The following is a 16,403-nucleotide window of genomic DNA, read 5'->3' on the forward strand; positions in this document are numbered from 1 at the left end:
TTCCTCCATTGCATCTGCTTTTAGAATGCCAGAGCTGCAAGGACCCTTAGGTATCATCTAGTCTAATCCCCTTATTTTCAGATGTGGAAACAGACTCAAGAGAGGTGAAGTGAGTTGCCCAAGGTCATCCAGCCAGGAAGGTTTCTCCTCAGCCTGCTGGCTTGTGAATGCCTCTGATGTCTTTAAACAACACCCCTTCCCATCCCCCTGTCCACCAGTGCCAAAATCCAATAACATTTCCAATAGCAGCTCTGTGTTTTTTTGGATCCCACTTGCTGTCCCCAGGCCCTCCTACTTCCCTCTGCCGAGTCCTAACTGATTCGAATCATGAAAATCATGACCACTGGGCCACAGATTAGGCTGAAATAGGATCAGCCCGCCTCTGGGGCTTTTGGGGGTCAGGAAAGGTCATGCTTCTTGAAACTTAAACAAGAGCCTGACCCAGCTTAGCTTGGGAAATCCCTCACCAAGTCCTCCCACCCCAAGCATCTGCCTCCCCCTGGCTGCTGCTCTGACCCTTCTGAGTCTCTAATGCCTCTAAAGCTGCTGGGGCAGCTGTCCCCACAGCATCTCACCTGCTTGTTGGAGTCACCCGGGCTTGGCCTCTCCTGAGACCCTCCCCACTTTGCTCAGCCCCAGGCAAGGTTCCAAGTGACCTGTAAGGGCCACTCAGTTTTTCCCTTCCAACCTTCCAGCAGATGATGCCCTGGGTAATTTATGGGGCAAATCCTCTTTAATCTTTAATCCGGGATCCTGCATGAAGGCAGCCTCTGAGAACCTGTCTCATCTTCACAGCTTGGGTGGAGGTGGGGAATGTCTGACACTCCACTTTAGCGGGTGTGGTGGAGTATATGGACAATCAGTAACCAGGACTCCGCTGTCCATCAGTGGGCTTCCTGCAAACCTTGCTGAATCTGTGGGATTAATAGTGGCTTCTTTCTAACTCGTGCAGAAACCCTCTGTCCTTCCAAAACTGTCTCCTTCGGGGCGTGCCAGGTGCACCGTTTTTTGTTTTCGTTTTTTCCTATGGGGCCTGGCTCAAGCCCCGCGGTGTGCGCTGCCTGAAGAGGCTACCCTGCAAGGACTGAGTAAGGAAGGCCCAGGTGTCAAGTGCAGCCCCCAGGACGAGGAGCCGAGCCCCCCACCCAGTCCTGAGCGACTGTCAATACCCCGCGCCTCCGGAGGTCTCCGGGTGCAAGGCCAGCCCCGGGGCCAGGGCCACCCCCTGCCCATTTCGCGCCCCCCTCCCGCGCCGCGGAGGTGCAGGCCCCGCCCCCGACGTCTGGGCCCCTCCTCCGGCCGGTACGCACTCAGGGCGGCGGGCAGGGGCCGGCTGTGTGGCGAGGTCGGCGCGCAGCTCCGGCCGCGGGTCGCTCGGGCGCTGTCCAGGCGGAGCCGGCCCCGCCCGGGCTGCAGCCATGGTAAGGCGGACGGACGCGGGGCAGGATCCGGGGGCGCAGGGCCCGCTGCTCCCGGGCGAGTCCTCGGGGACCTGGTGCGCCGCAGCCCCGGCTCTGCGGGGCGGGGGGCGCTGTCGCCGGACCCGGGCACCGGCAAGCACTGCGGGCTGGCGCCGCTGTGCCTCGCCGATCCCAAGTTTCTCCCTCTGATCCGAGCAGCCACCAAGCGGGCTCCCAACCCGACCCCCAGGATGCTGCAGGCGTTCTTGGACGAAGGGGTGGGTCCGTGCTAAGGGAGGTGCCCGCCGGCCGAGACGCGCATGTTGGGCAGGGAAGGGCGCGTCAGTGATAAGCGGAGGTGAGGGTCCCCACCCTTGCCTGAATCGGCTGTTACCTGGGTGGCCCCTCCTCACTCACCTACCCTCGGCGCAGGGGCCAGCACCAACTTCCTTTGGAAAGCACACACAGAGAGGGCCCACAAACACTGCCTGCCCTTCCCGGGAGAGAGCCGCTTGGGCCCTTTCTCTTGCACAGCCTGGCAAGGGGCAGCCCCTGAGAGAGGTAAGCCCAGACCATCATCCTGCCCAGTGGTGGATCAGCTATATCCCTCTGCTTCCGAAACAGAAACCTTGGGGAAGCTTCCTCTGCTGCATCTTCCCCCCCTCCCTACACCCCACCCCCCCCAAGCCAGGTCCCTCTGCAGTGGGGTGGGGAGGAGGGTGGTGGTGGTGGTGTCATTCCTGCCACCTGCCTGTAGTGGGAAGAGAAACAGTAACCCCAACCAGCTTCCCTGGAGGCCCCCAGGTAGGAAGTTTTGATGCTTGGCTGTTAGGATATGCCAGAGCCTACCACAAACACATTGTGTAGATTGTCAGAGCCTCCAGGCCCCACGCCAGCCTCTCTTCCCAGTCTGCATGAAGCCCCCCAGCCTTTCTACTCCGCATGGGGAGGCACAGGCTGTGTCTAGCAGGAGGGGATCTGTGACTAGTCACTGGGCACCAGGGGAATCAGAAGCTTCCAGGTCTGGAAAGGCCAACCTTTTGGGCTCTTGTTTCTCAAGCTGTGTCCAGGCAGAGGCCCAAGTCTTGGCCAGGAAGTCCTGATGACCCTGTGACCTTCCTCAAAGCGGGGGTTCCTGGGAGAGGCCAAGTGATGCCTGTCTTTACCCTTGCCCCCCCTGTTTTTCTCCATATGAGGATGGACAGACTGATTGTTCCAGGGATGGAAGCCTGGGGGAGCACTGATTGTCCCCAGTGCCAAGCCCAGCAAGGGTCAGAGGGGTTTTTTCTGCCACAGTCTAAATTCAGTTCATCTGAGGTCTTGATGCTTGCAGCTTGGCAGAGGCCTCCCTGCTCTTCTCTAAATAAAGGCACCACCCCCCGCCCCCCTACTCCTGCCAAGTCTCAGCCTCGGGCCCCTGCCCAGTCCTTAGGCCGATTGGTTCATGTCAGGCCAGACTCCTCTAGAAGGGTCTCCATGTGAAAGGAGGGCAGTGTTCCAGCTGCTTTGGAGGTCAGTGGGGGAGACCTCCTCAGCCCAGGAGCCCCAAGGAGTTTTAATTTGCATGTGAAAAAAATGACAGACCAACATTAATACCCAGCCTGTGACTTGAAATGTACCTTCTCTCCTTAGGCTCAAAGCATCTTGAGGTATCTGTCATCTGGGAGTACTTTCTCTCCCCAGCCTCCATGGGAGGGAGGCAAGGAAGGGCTACTCTCAATTAGACATTAGGCCCCGACATTAAAATATTATTCAAACTCGCAAAAGGTGTTCCTGGCCAAACCAGAAATACTGGTCTCCTGACTCCTTGTTCGGTGTTCCATCTGCACACTCCCCCCTAATTTGCAGCTCTGAAGCCCCTGGGATGCAAGTCTCCCACTGGCCTGAACCCATGCCCCTCAGAGATCAACTGCTAGCCGTTCCCCAGTTGGCTCTATGGAGGAGATGGAGTGATGGAATTAATAGATGTCCCTGTGAGTCAGAGGTCAGGTGTCCTAGGGTGGGAGGAGTCCCCAGAGCAAAGACCCCTCTGTGGCTGGGGCTCTTTGCAGGGAAATCTAGGAGCAGATTTCTGAAGAGAAGACAATGGGTGGGGGAGAAGTTCTCTGCTGGGAGGACACAAACAATTGGGAAGAAAAGTGGGGCCGTTCCCCTGGACATTATACTCAGGGGCTGTCTCCAAGCACTGATGGGCCAGGTCACCTTGGGAGCAGGCCTCAGTGTCTGTGGGGGTTAACAGGAAGGGCCAAGTGGATCAAGAGCCTGTGCTGCAGACTTGGGAGGTTGGTGCTGTGCCCACCGGGGTAGGCAGCGGCCGGCATCGTGGGCCGACCAATCAGAGGAATAGGGGACTGCAGAGAAACCGAGTGATCCTGCTGCAGCTGAGCTGTCCTTGGAGGGTGGGAGCTGAGGGAAGGGGAGGAGGAGAGGGCGGGGAAGGACATTCCACAGGCTTTTTTGGCCCCTGCCAGAGACGGGGTCAAAGAGAAAGGGAAAGGAGCAAGCCTGGAAGCCAGATTACAACAAGAGCATCAAGACACGGCTGTTTCTGTGTGTGAGGAACTTTGCCTGGGAGATAAAATTAGACCTAGAGCTTGCTGACAGGGAGCTTGAAGCGTGGGGCATGGACCGTTCACTGGGATGGCAAGGGAATTCTGTCCCTGAGGACAGGACTGAAGCTGGGGTAAGGTACTGCTCTGGGAGACGGGTAGACCGGACATATCTTCCCCTTGCAGTGGCTGGGATTGACGCTCAAGTCAGAAACATGATTTGGCTACTGGCAGAGCTGGGGTGCCCTTGTGTCCTATTTCATGCTGATGAGAAGCCAGGGCTGGCAGATAGGATGCTGCTGGGTTCCTGGTGGCTCTGCTGGAAGATTGTGGGGCTTAGGGGTCTCCATCAGCGCCTACCCTTCTCCCTACTCTGATTTCTCCCTCCCCCTGGAATGCCCCTGGGGAAAACAGGCTGAGCACACGCCTCTCTCTCCCACCCTTAGCCTGACCGAGGACCAACTGCTGGCTTACTGTGGACTTGTCCAGAGGGGCAGGACTTCCTGGAATTCCCCAGACTCTTAAGCTGACAGCCAACAAGACCCTCTGTTTCCCCAGCCCCAATCCTTCTCTCTTGCCACATACTTAATGGCTAGAACACCTTTGAGAGTGAAAGGGGAGGCCAAGACAACAAGCATAAACTGGGATAGGTGGTCACCCCATTGGGCCCCACAAACACTATGGGTGAGAAAAGCTTGCCTCTTCTTGTCAGTAAACCCCTACATGCTGGTTCTAGTTTCAGGCTTAAGGGCCCTCTTTTCCTCCCCTCTGCCCAGCCCTGGAGACTATGGCTACAAGCAGGTGTGGAGACTTAAGAGGTGACAGCTTGGAAGTAGCTCTTAGGGAACATTTCTCTCTAGCCTCTCTATCTCAATCCCTGGCAGTGTGCAAGTCCGCCTCCTTAATTTTCCCTTTGTAAAATGAGGACAGGCAGGAAGACCATAACTGTATTATCTCCCCTAGCCTGTCTGGGACTCTTTACAGTGGTCCAGGGTAGCCCCACTGGCTTGGCCAGTCCCCAGAGGATGAGTCAGTCTCTGCAGCCAGCCCTTGTCCATTGTCTGGGAGTGGCACATGGGTATTGTGAGGCAGAGCTGAACCCAGCACTGCCAGGCACTCCACAAAGGGGGCTGGCCCCAAAGGAGAGGGGAAGCTTTAGGGCGGAGACCTGAGGCAGGGGGTGGGGGTGGGGTGAGCTGGGGATGGGGTAGAGCAGGCCTCTACAGAGAAGCCAGATCACTCTCTGTCTACCAACCTTTGTGGCTCCCAGTTCAGGCCAGACCCCCTCCTGCACTGCTGGCTAAAGCCTGCCTCTAGGTAGAGGGGGCAAGAGGGCAACTGAGGGGTCCCTCATAGTTGAGGGCTGTAAGCCATCCTTGGGCTCTCCCTGAGTGATTCCATAGCCAGTATCCTCCCATTCTCCCTCCCCTGGCCCCTCTGGCTACCCTTCACCCACAGTCTGCATCCCCTAGCAGGTTTACCTTTCTCTCCTGGGGCCTAGGGTCAGGCTCTGGTGTGGCTCAGTGTCTGGGATGAGGAGGTAGGGTCAGCAGTACTGAGCTCTGGGCAGTGAGCCCTGGAGACTGAGCACCCCCAGAAGAATCTACACCTCAGGCTGAGAGCTCACAGACCCACATTGAAAGGAGGCACAGAGCCCCCTGCTGGCTCTTGACTGCCCACTCTGTCCTCCCTCCTCTTCCGTCCTCCTGCCCCTGCCACCTCTGACTCTTTGCTCTCTCCCTTGGATCCTGAGCCTCACTCTCCTCTGGCTCTAATGCCTCTGTCTGCTCCCCCTTACTCAGTCTGATTCCTGGACTCAGGGCAGATGGGGGGCGGGGGAGGGCAGTTTCTGGCCCCTGGCTCAGCCAGTCCTCCAGGAAGGGCCACCTCAACAAGCTCCCTGCTGAGAGGGAGCACCAGGACTGGAGCTACACAGTTCCCAAGAGCAGTCACCATGGCTCTGGGGACTGCCCAGGGCTCCTCAAGAACCACACAGTCCTTTCTGGCATCTTGTATTAGGGGGGCCTGTGAGAAGGTGAGGGTGGGATGGTGATACTTCCTCTGGGTTGGCTGTTCTTGCAGTCTCTTTCCCTCCTGATCACAAGTGTGTTCCTTTCTCCCTCTTACCTTCTTCTGTTTTCTTCCTTTATTCTTCCCTTCCTGCCACCCCCCACCTGCTCCTCCACCTCCCTCCCACCCATCCCCCAGATCAAGCGCTTCCTGGAGGAAACAGATGATACAGAACTGACCAAGTTCGTGAAGGATTTCCCAGGGAGCGAGAGCTGCCGCCCACCAGAGGCCAAAACCTGGGTGCCCAGGCCTCAAATCCCGGAGCCAAGGCCCCAGGCTCCAGACCTCTGCGATGATGACCTGGACTTCAGAGCCCCCTCATGGTCCCAGCCCTCTGACAGCCACCAGCACTTCTGTGCCCCAGCCCCCCTCAGCCCCTCAGCCAGGCCCCGCAGCCCGTGGGGCAAGCTCGATCCCTATGACTCCTCTGAGGTAGAGCCCCCAGCCCTGCCTTTGCCCATCTGTGGGCTGGTTCAGGAAGACCCAGGGAGGGAGCAGTGTGTGTGTGTGTGTGTGTGTAAGCTGGGACCTCGCTCTGTCCTGTGTGAGCCTCAGCTCCCTGGTGTTTGTCCCCAAGGGCATTAGGAACTGATAGTATTATCAGGAGCAGGAGGCTCAGCTGGTGGCCCCAGACAGGGCCTCAAAGAAGTCTGGCACTGCTCCTATAGGACTGGGGCAAAGACTTAGAGGGAGGAGAAGGCTGGTGCTGGGTCTTGGTGTCCCTCCTGCCTGTCCCCCTGATGCAGTCTGCCTTCCTGTCCGCCAGGATGACAAGGAGTATGTGGGCTTTGCGACCCTCCCCAACCAGGTCCACCGAAAGTCTGTGAAGAAAGGCTTTGACTTTACCCTCATGGTGGCAGGTACAGCAGGGGCAAGGCTGGGCTGGGCAGGGGTGTTTTAGGTGGGGATGGGGTGTGTGTGTTGGGGGGTGGGTAGGAAAGGAGCAAGCAGCAAGTGGCCGTGCCTTTTTGCATAATAGCCAGGAACCATTGGTGGCTGAAAGTGTGTGTGGCGGGGGTGAGTGACAAAAAGAGCACTTGACCAATAGTTTTCTAGCTTTTGCCTCTTTGTATGTGATATTGGGCAATCTCTTGCCCTCTCTGGGGCTCGTTCAAATAAGAAGCCTGGACAAGCTGATCTTGTTGCTTCTTTCCAACCGTAAAATGCTATTAATTGGTTAGTCACCTTCCCAATTAGATAAGAAAGCAGCTATTCCCCACCTTGGTCCAGTGGGGGAGCTTCTTGGCCACAGATCTTACCTTCTGATTTGGTGTTTCTCCCTCTGTCCCCTGTCAGGAGAGTCTGGCCTGGGTAAATCCACCCTTGTCAATAGCCTCTTCCTCACTGATCTGTACCAGGACCGGAAGCTCCTGAGTGCTGAAGGTAAGGAAAGGAGAGGAGTGTGTGGACAGACAGGCAGACCTGTCTTAGGAAAGCAAACTCACTCCAGAGCCTGGGGAATGAGATCTCCCAGCATGCAAGGAAACCATGGCTTCCTTGAGAGATGGAAGGCATCTCTCCATAGGCCCATCCAACCTGGGAGCCCACCAGTCAGCTCCCCAAAGGTTTGGGTGCTGAAGTGAGGCAGGGACGAGAATCCTGCTTTCTGAGTGAGTTTCTGACCCCCAAAGGATTCCAGGAATCCAAGAAAAAAGCTGGGAGCACAGAAAAGGCTGGGGCCAGAGCCAACAGCCACCGGCATTTCCTGTGTTGGGAAACGTGCTCCTTGCTGGTTCCCAGAGAACAGGCAGCCAGGAGGTGGGAAGGGGGGCAATGTGGACAAGGCAGTCAGGGCGAAGCTGGCTGGGGTGGGCAGTTTGTCCTGACTGGGCAGGTCCCTGCCCTTGCCCTGGCCTCAGTTTCCCCCTTCTCCAGAGCGGATCATGCAAACTGTGGAGATCACCAAGCATGCAGTGGACATAGAAGAAAAGGGCGTGAGGCTGCGGCTAACCATTGTGGACACACCAGGTTTTGGGGATGCAGTCAACAACACAGAGTGGTATGTCTGACCAAGCATAACATCAGCTGGCCCTCCCTCATACAAACACAGATGCACCTACAGGCATAACCCCAAACCAAACTCATTGCCATTGAGTTGATTCCAACTCATAGCAACCCTATAGGACAGAGTAGAACTGCCCCATGGGGTTTCCAAGGAATGGCTGGTGGATTCAAACTGCTGACCTTTTGGTTAGCAGCCAAGTTCTTAGCCACTGTGCCGCCAACACTCCACATATAGGCATAGACATACCAAAACTCGTAGGGGGAAAAGTTTTGTGTCCTTGAGCATGTCATGCCCGCTTTCTGGACTGTAGCCTCCTCCTCTGTAAAATGAGAGGGAAAGGATTAGAGTAGATGACATCTGATGTTTCTTCCAACTCTGACCTATATAAGTCTTTAATTCTGGAAATGAGAGTGGGGGCACAAGATGAGAAAGAAGAGCCTCGGTTAAGCAAACACATGTGAAAACATGTAGCACAGGCCTCACACACACACGAACCATTGCCATCAAGTCGATCCCAGCTCATAGTGACATCTGACACACAGTAGGTGCTTCGTAAATATCACTCTCCCTTCTCCCTTTCATTAGCAACATTTTAGGTGCCACACAGAAGTCTTATTGAGGAAGCGAGGGTGCATGAAGGGAGGCATAAAGGGGTGAAGGGAGAGGCAAAGGGAAAAAATGAGTGAAATCTTGTTTAAATTCCAGGCACCCTTCCGGCTGTCTGCCAAAAGAAAAGGTAGCTTTGCCACACACCCTGATCACCTCACCCCTGGCTGTTTTTTAGGAGTTGGAAGGATGCTTAGACCTAAATGAGTAGACTAGGAGGAAAATGGATGAGAAAGACAGGTGCTTTTGATGAATAAATTAGGCAGGGTGATACTAAGAGCCTTGGACTGAAATTTCAAGATCTTGACTTGGTGTTTAGTAACTGCATGTTCTTGTGCAAGTGACTGTGTTCTTATTTCTTCAGTAGAAAAACACCTGCCCTTACTACCTTCCCCAGTTGCTCTGAAGATCACCCAGGATAATGCATGTGAATGTGCATTGAAAACTGTAAAAGGCTATTTACATTACATTCATGAACTTTGATGGTGATAACTGCAAGACTGGCTATGTAATTTGTGGGGCCCAGTGCAAGATGAATATGTGGAGCCCCTTGTTCAAAAAGCTTTAAGAATTCCAAGATGGTGAACAGCAGAGCATAAAACCAAGCATGGACCCTTCTGAGTGTGGGGCCCTGTGTGATTGCATAGGTCATATGTCCATGCAACTGGCCCTGGCTAATTATTTCAACAACTAATCAGATGCTTACAGTCCTTTCTGTGCTCTGAACCCCCCATCACATGCTTTATCATTATAACACGTGACTTTCAGCTCAGCAAATTGGTTCATCCTTAACTACATAGCCCTGAGGGAAGGACCATTGCTTACATTCTTGCCACAGCATGGTGCTAGTACATGGTACATGGTCTCCATAAATCCTCCTGATAGATTGAGGTGATCCCCGTGTCATCATCACCTTTCTTGCTCTAGGGAGGATACCAGGGAGTATGTTCCAGCAAACTGGGCTTGCCCTGAACCTAGCCCCAACCAGTACCTGGTCTCTACTATAGCAAGTATTACCCTCTCCTTTGATCAATCTTCCCACCTCCTCTTACCTTCCATAATAATATTAATTTCTTTGCCTGGCACCTTACAGTATACAGTGCACCTCCACATATATTCACTTAGTCAACCTGCAGGAGTTTATTGTGCACATACTAGGTATCCAGCCCTGTGCTGGACATTGTAAGGGATGCACAACAAGCCTGAGTGATCCCAGTTCTGAGAGGCTGACAGTCTGGTGGTGGGTAGCAGGGTTGGGGAGTTCTCTAACATATGAGTCAATCATGTAACAACTTAATTCAGCCTGTGGTTCAGGCGGTGTCTTAGTTATCTAGCACTACTATAACAGAAATACCATAAGTGGGTGGCTTTAAGAAATTTCTTTTCTCACAGTTTAGGAGGTTAGAAGTTCTAATTCAGGGTGCCAGCTCTAGGGGAAGGCTTTCTGTCTCTGTGAGCTCTGGACAAAGGTCCTTGTCTCTTTAGCTTCTGCTTCCTTGTTCCTTGGAGATCTCCATGCATCTTGGCATCTATCTTACCCCAACTCTGCTCACTCGACTGCTTGTTTAATCTCTTATATCTCAAAGGAGATCAACTCAAGACACACCTTACACTACTCCTGTCTCATTCCCAGGACAAAGATAACCCATTCCCAAATGGGATTATAACCACAGGCATGGAAGTTAGGATTTACAACACATTTCTTTTTTTTTTTTTTATCGTGCTTTAAGTGAAAGTTTACAAATCAAGTCAGTCTCTCATACAAAAATTTATATACACCTTGCTATATACCCCTAATTGCTCCCCTCCTAACGAGACAGCACACTCCTTCCCTCCACTCTCTATTTTCATGTCCATTCGGCCAGCTTCTGATGCCTTCTGCTCTCTCATCTACTCTCCAAATAGGAGATGCCAACATAGTCTCATGTGTCTACTTGATCCAAGAAGCTCATTCTTCACAAGTATCATTTTCTATCCCATAGTCAAGTCCAAACCCTGTCTGAAGAATTTGCTTTGGGAATGGTTCCAGTCTTGGGCTAACAGAAGGTCTGGGGACAATGTCCTCTGGGGTCCTTCTAGTCTCAGTCAGAGACCATTAAGTCTGGTCTTTTTATGAGAATTTGGGGTCTGCATCCCACTGCTTTCCTGCTCCTTCAGGGGTTCTCTGTTGACAACACATATCTTTGGGGAACACAATTCAACCCATAACATTCCACCCTTTGGTCCTTCCATATGCAAAACATATTCACCCCCTCACATCATTCCAAATATCTTAAATCAACTCCAAGTCCAAAATCTCATCTTCTGAATCACCTAAATCAAATATGGGTGAGATTTATTCCATCCTGGGGCAATAGTCCTCTTTATCTGTAAACTTGTGAAATCTAGATTACAAATTATCTGTTTCTAAAGTACAATGGTGGAATAGACACAAAGTAGACATTTCCATTACAAATGAGAGAAATTGGAGGGAAAGAAGGGATAATGGGCACCAAGCAAGTCCAAAACCCTGCAAAACAATTTACATTAGCTCTCAGGGCTTGAAAATAATCCTCTGTTTTCTCAGACCACACTCTAGACTCTGGGTGTTGGCCATGCCCTCTCAATTCTGGGTGGAGGCTCCTCAGCCCTGAGCTTCAGCTCTACCTTCCAGGCCCTCTGGGATGGCAAGTCTGCTCCCTTGGCTTTAGGCAGCTCCATTCTCCTAGTCCATCTGAGTGATGACCCTACTCCCTTGGCCCCAGCAGTCCCCGTTCTTCTGCCCTTGGCCATGGCCACCCTTTGGGCAGCAGCCCCGTCCATCTGGCCCACCTTAATGGCAGTCCCACACTTCAGAACCAAGTTGGTGATGATCTGACTCTTTGAAAACTAGGAGGCTGTGGCCCCACCCTTTGAGACCCAGAAGATTGTGGCCCCACCTTTTGAAATGGACAAGGCCCTGCTTTCTGTGTTCCTTCCAGCAGTTCTGCAGATGTCCTAGGTGCTCCAGGGATGGTCCTCTTCTTTTCTTGAACAACAACAGATGTAGCTCCTTTGTCCTATTTCCTGCCTGTAGAATTCTAAGAGGTAGACAGCATTCTTTCCTTTAGTTCTTTCTTTGTCCCCTTCAGTCTAAGCTGATGGGTTTTCTGCTGTAGTTGGTTAGATTCATTAGTCACAGGCTTAATCTCTTTGACAAAAGTTTGTATAGCTACATCCTTAGTGAACATTCTAGGAAACATACCCTTAGTTTGTGCAACAGAATTTTCAAAATCTTTAAGTTCTCTTTTCATTTTGCACAGTTCATCTTTAAACCTATCTTTTCCCTCTTGAATTTTACTAGAAGTAACAAGGAGGAACCATGCAGCCCCTTTGATATCTTGCTTAAAAATCTCATTAGCCAGATATCCAAGTTCATCACTTACAAGTTCTACCTTCCACCAAACATTTGAACACAATCAAAATTCAGAAAAGTTCTTTGCCACTGCATAAAAAGCATCATCCTTCCCCTACTTGTCAACCACATGTTCACCATTTTCTTTTAAAGCCTCACTAGAAGCACATTTCATTTAACATCCACATTTCTAACAACATTCTGTTGCTGGCGCCATATGTATTCTCTAAGACCACAGAGACTTTCTCTATTGCTTTCCTCACTTCCTTCTGAGCCCTCACTAGAATTGCCTTTGATATCTGTAATTCTACCAAAAGTATCTTCAAGGCAAGCTAGGCTTTTACTATTAAAAAAAACCAAACCCGCTGCCGTCAAGTCGATTCCAACTCATAGCCACCCTTTAGGGAAGAGTAGAACTGCCCCATAGAGTTTCCAAGGAGCGCCTGGTGGACTCGAACTGCTGACCTTTTGGTTAGCAGCCATAGCACTTAACCACTACGCCACCACTATTAAACCCAACACCACCCACCACTACTATTAGGCATCTTAAAAATCTTTCATCCTCTATCCATTACCCAATTCCAAAACCACTTCCATGTTTTAGGTATCTGTTAGAGCAGCACTCTCACTTCCCAGTGCCAAATTCTATGTTAGTTATCTAGTGCTGTTATAACAGAAATGCCACAAATGAGTGGCTTTAACAAACAGAAATTTATTTTCTCACAGTGTAGGAGGCTAAACATTCTAAATCTCAGGGTGCCAGCTCCAGGGGAAGGCTTTCTCTCTCTGTCGGCTCTGGAGGGAGGTCCTTATCTCTTCAGCTTCTGCCTCCTGGTTCCTTGGAGATCTCCATGTGTCTCGGCATGTATCTTAACCCATTGCTGCTCACTGGCTTGCTTGTATAATCCCTTTTTCATCTCAAAAGAGACTGACTCAAGACACGCCCTACACTAATCTTGTCTCATTAATATAAGAAAGACAACCCATTCCCAAATGGGGTTATAACCACAGGCATAGTGGTTAAGATTTACCACACACATTTTTGTTTCGCACAATATCAATCCATAACAGGCAATATAGTGGCAAACACACTGAACTAGGAATTGCTCCAGCCAAATGATCTGAAGCAAGTCTCTTAGCTGGTCTGTACTTAGTTCCTTCATGTAAAAAATCATAGAGATGTTGCTCAAAATATCCACGTATCAGGGCAGTAAGGAGTAAATTAGATAACAGAAGAGCAAAGGACTTGAAATTATAATCAAATATATACATACCAATCATTGTGCAGTGAAGAGACGGGGGAGAGCAGTGTGCATTGGTGTAGTCAAAGGAGCCTTCCTGGAAGACATAGTTCTTGGATATGGCCTTGAAGGATGGAGTGGGTTTGGAGAGGTGAGGAGAGCATGGAGCCACATGAACAAAGGCTCAGAGGCTGGACTGTGAACTTGGCTTAGGGCTCCCTTTGCTTCCAATTAGTGTTCACCTTCAGCCACCTTGCTATTCTTATTGCTTTGTTCGTTCAGCTGGACCCTTTTCCTTTCAACAAACTAGTATTTATTGAACTCTGCCTGCATGCTCAGTCTAATTTTCTATCAGGGCATGTGAGATGTACTCCTGTTCCACTCAGGTATCTCCCTGAAGATGTAGTTCAAGTGAGCCAGAGGGTAACAATGTCTTAGAAGCACTGCTAAGGGTGTGGGCTACTTCTCTGCAGTCCCAGAGCTCACAAGGCAGCCCCCACTCCCCAGCGTTTCTCTACTTGTCTGTCCCTGCCCAGCTGGAAGCCTGTGGCAGAATACATCGACCAGCAGTTTGAGCAGTATTTCCGAGATGAGAGCGGCCTGAACCGCAAGAACATCCAAGACAACAGGGTGCACTGCTGCCTGTACTTCATCTCGCCCTTCGGCCACGGGTATGGTCTGAGCCTGAGGCTCCTGGCACCACTGGGTGCTGCCAAGGGAACAGGCCAAGAGCACCAGGGGCAGGGCTGCCACCAGCAGGTGATCACAGATTCCTGTTCTCCAGGCTCCGGCCACTGGACGTTGAATTCATGAAGGCCTTGCATCAGCGGGTCAACATCGTGCCTATCTTGGCTAAGGCGGACACACTGACACCTCCTGAAGTGGAATGCAAGAAACGCAAAGTGAGGGAAGCTGGGGGCGGTGGGGAGCAGGTGGGCTTCTAGAAAGATGGGTCCCCAGAACTGTGAGCCCCTCATGTGTTTGCTAGATCCGGGAGGAGATTGAGCACTTTGGAATCAAGATCTACCAGTTCCCAGACTGTGACTCGGATGAGGATGAGGACTTCAAATTGCAGGACCAAGCCCTAAAGGTGGGGCCACCCCAGGGCATCTCTTTCCCATCTTATTTCTTCTGAGCAGGAGAGGGGAGTGGAATTCTATATAAGGGCAGGCTATTGGGGTGGGAGAGGACCCTGGCTTCCTCGAGTGAAGTAGCCAAGGTAAGGATACAGGTGGAAAGGAACAGGTGAGAATGGAAGTGCTGAGAGGCATCCCTAACTTCTTCTAGGAAAGCATCCCATTTGCTGTAATTGGCAGTAATACTGTGGTAGAGGCCAGAGGGCGGCGAGTTCGGGGCCGGCTCTACCCCTGGGGCATCGTGGAAGGTAAAGCACTGAGCTTGTGACCGGGGTTCTCCTTTCTCTCAGTGGCTCTCCCCTACCCCTGCCCCTGGCTGACCCCAGCCTTGCTATGCAGTGGAAAACCCAGGGCACTGCGACTTTGTGAAGCTGAGGACAATGCTGGTGCGTACCCACATGCAGGACCTGAAGGATGTGACACGGGAGACACACTATGAGAACTACCGGGCACAGTGCATCCAGAGCATGACCCGCATGGTGGTGAAGGAACGGAATCGCAAGTATGGCCAGGAGCCAGGACAAAGCTGGCAGGGGGATCCCAAGCACAGTCTTGGGTGAGACCAAACCCTTCCCTTGTTCTTCTATAGGCCCTGAACTCAATCTAAGCAGGTGCTGTGATCCCCCTAGCCTTACCAACCTGCTTTCCCCTTCCCCTCAGCAAACTGACTCGAGAGAGCGGTACTGACTTCCCCATCCCTGCTGGCCCACTAGGGACAGATCCAGAAACTGAGAAGCTGATACGAGAGAAAGATGAGGAGGTGAGAACAGAATGAAGTGGTAGGAGCTGATAGTCTGGGAGGTCCCCTACTTGATCATCAACCTCAACATCGCCTGGTTTGGGGATAAAAAAATGCTTGGCTCTGGTGCATATTTGGGTCCTGGGTTGGTGGATGGTTCAGCCCACGGTATCCATCACACTTCAGGGCTACCAAGGCCCTGATTCAAAGGATTAGAGCTGAAGGGCACTCCCCAACACTATGGGACTCCCCAAAAAGCCCGACTTTGATGCATGTACCTATTCCAGCTGCGGCGGATGCAGGAGATGCTACACAAAATCCAAAGACAGATGAAGGAGACCTATTAGCTGGCTTTCAGCCCTGGATGTTTAAATCTCCTCCTCTTTCTCCTGCCCATGCCGGACCTTCCCAGCACCAGCTCTGCTCAGGCCCCTGCAGCTACTGCCACTTCGCCTTACATCCCTGCTGCCTCCCCAGAGACTCAGAGGAAATAAAGTTTAACAAATCTATAGGTGGCTTCTGGTGTCCCTTTCTGTATCTTTATCACCTCCTGGAGACCAAAAAGATCTTAGGACTCAGTTTTGAAAGTCTGCTGGAGGAAGGTGCTAGTTTCTGGATTTTATTAGGGAAGGGAGAAAGGGGAAAACTTTGCCATCACTGCTTAGAATCCAGCCTATCTCCTCCATCTTAATGGCCATCCATCCTTCCTCTGGTGAGCCCCTGGGTGATGCAAACGGTAAAGTGCCCAACTACTAGCCTAAAAGTTGGTAGTTCCAACCCACCCAGAGGCACCCAGAAGACAGGCCTGCTTCGAAAAGGTCACAGCCTTGAAAACCCTATAGAGCACAGTTTTACTCCACAACACATGGGGTTGCCATGAGTCAGAATCAACTCCCGGGCAACTAACAACCACCTTCCTCTAGCCTGAGACTCTTTCCACATACAGTAACTTCAATTCTGTAGCAGCCCCTTGGTTTTGGATATGATGTCTCCCTTTGGGAAAACACAGGGTAATAACTGCATGCAGCCTCCTGACTTCCTATTTCTTCTGATTTTGGGAAAGGGACATGTGGAATTAAGCCTTGGATAGAATATTCAACAACCCCTGAAGCCCCTGTAATCACCAAACACTATAGTGAGTGCTGGGAATGAGTTAAGTACAATCATTGTCCTGGAAGAGGTCTGTAACAAATATTTATTAAATATCTACTTGGTTGCAGGCATTGTTCTAGACCCTGGAGTTAAAGCAGTGAACACAGGCAAGGTTCCTGTTTTCGTGGATCT

At 51.8% G+C, this 16,403-nt stretch overlaps 1 protein-coding gene across 4 annotated transcripts; it reads left to right on the plus strand.

Annotated features, from left to right (window-relative positions):
- The first annotated feature begins 1,279 nt into the window (after positions 1 to 1,279).
- On the plus strand, positions 1,280 to 15,640 carry SEPTIN4 (septin 4). Of its 4 annotated transcripts, none has more exons than XM_049858955.1 (12): positions 1,280 to 1,421; positions 6,158 to 6,451; positions 6,786 to 6,879; positions 7,316 to 7,402; positions 7,895 to 8,018; positions 13,781 to 13,915; positions 14,029 to 14,146; positions 14,233 to 14,334; positions 14,532 to 14,628; positions 14,720 to 14,882; positions 15,041 to 15,140; positions 15,407 to 15,640. In XM_049858955.1, exons 1-12 carry the CDS (start codon positions 1,419 to 1,421, stop codon positions 15,464 to 15,466), a joined length of 1,377 nt encoding a protein of 458 aa, XP_049714912.1. In that variant the 5' UTR covers positions 1,280 to 1,418; the 3' UTR covers positions 15,467 to 15,640. The 4 variants fall into 4 exon arrangements, with proteins under 4 accessions (XP_049714912.1, XP_049714914.1, XP_049714911.1 ...); XM_049858954.1 differs by lacking the exon at positions 1,280 to 1,421 and adding an exon at positions 3,863 to 4,083; XM_049858957.1 differs by lacking the exon at positions 6,158 to 6,451 and having other exon boundaries at positions 15,407 to 15,639.
- The last annotated feature ends 763 nt before the right edge of the window (positions 15,641 to 16,403 follow it).

This window comes from Elephas maximus, chromosome 19, assembly GCF_024166365.1.
Source record: "Elephas maximus indicus isolate mEleMax1 chromosome 19, mEleMax1 primary haplotype, whole genome shotgun sequence".
NCBI lineage: Eukaryota > Metazoa > Chordata > Mammalia > Proboscidea > Elephantidae > Elephas > Elephas maximus.

Bases quoted from the DNA above. Each gene is read 5' to 3' on its own strand.
- SEPTIN4 (XM_049858954.1), top strand. From the start codon at position 4,024: ATGGACCGTTCACTGGGATGGCAAGGGAATTCTGTCCCTGAGGACAGG. The intron at 7,403-7,894 runs GTAAGGAAAGGA...CCCCTTCTCCAG, and splicing joins GAAGCTCCTGAGTGCTGAAG to AGCGGATCATGCAAACTGTG. The intron at 15,141-15,406 runs GTGAGAACAGAA...TACCTATTCCAG, and splicing joins TACGAGAGAAAGATGAGGAG to CTGCGGCGGATGCAGGAGAT.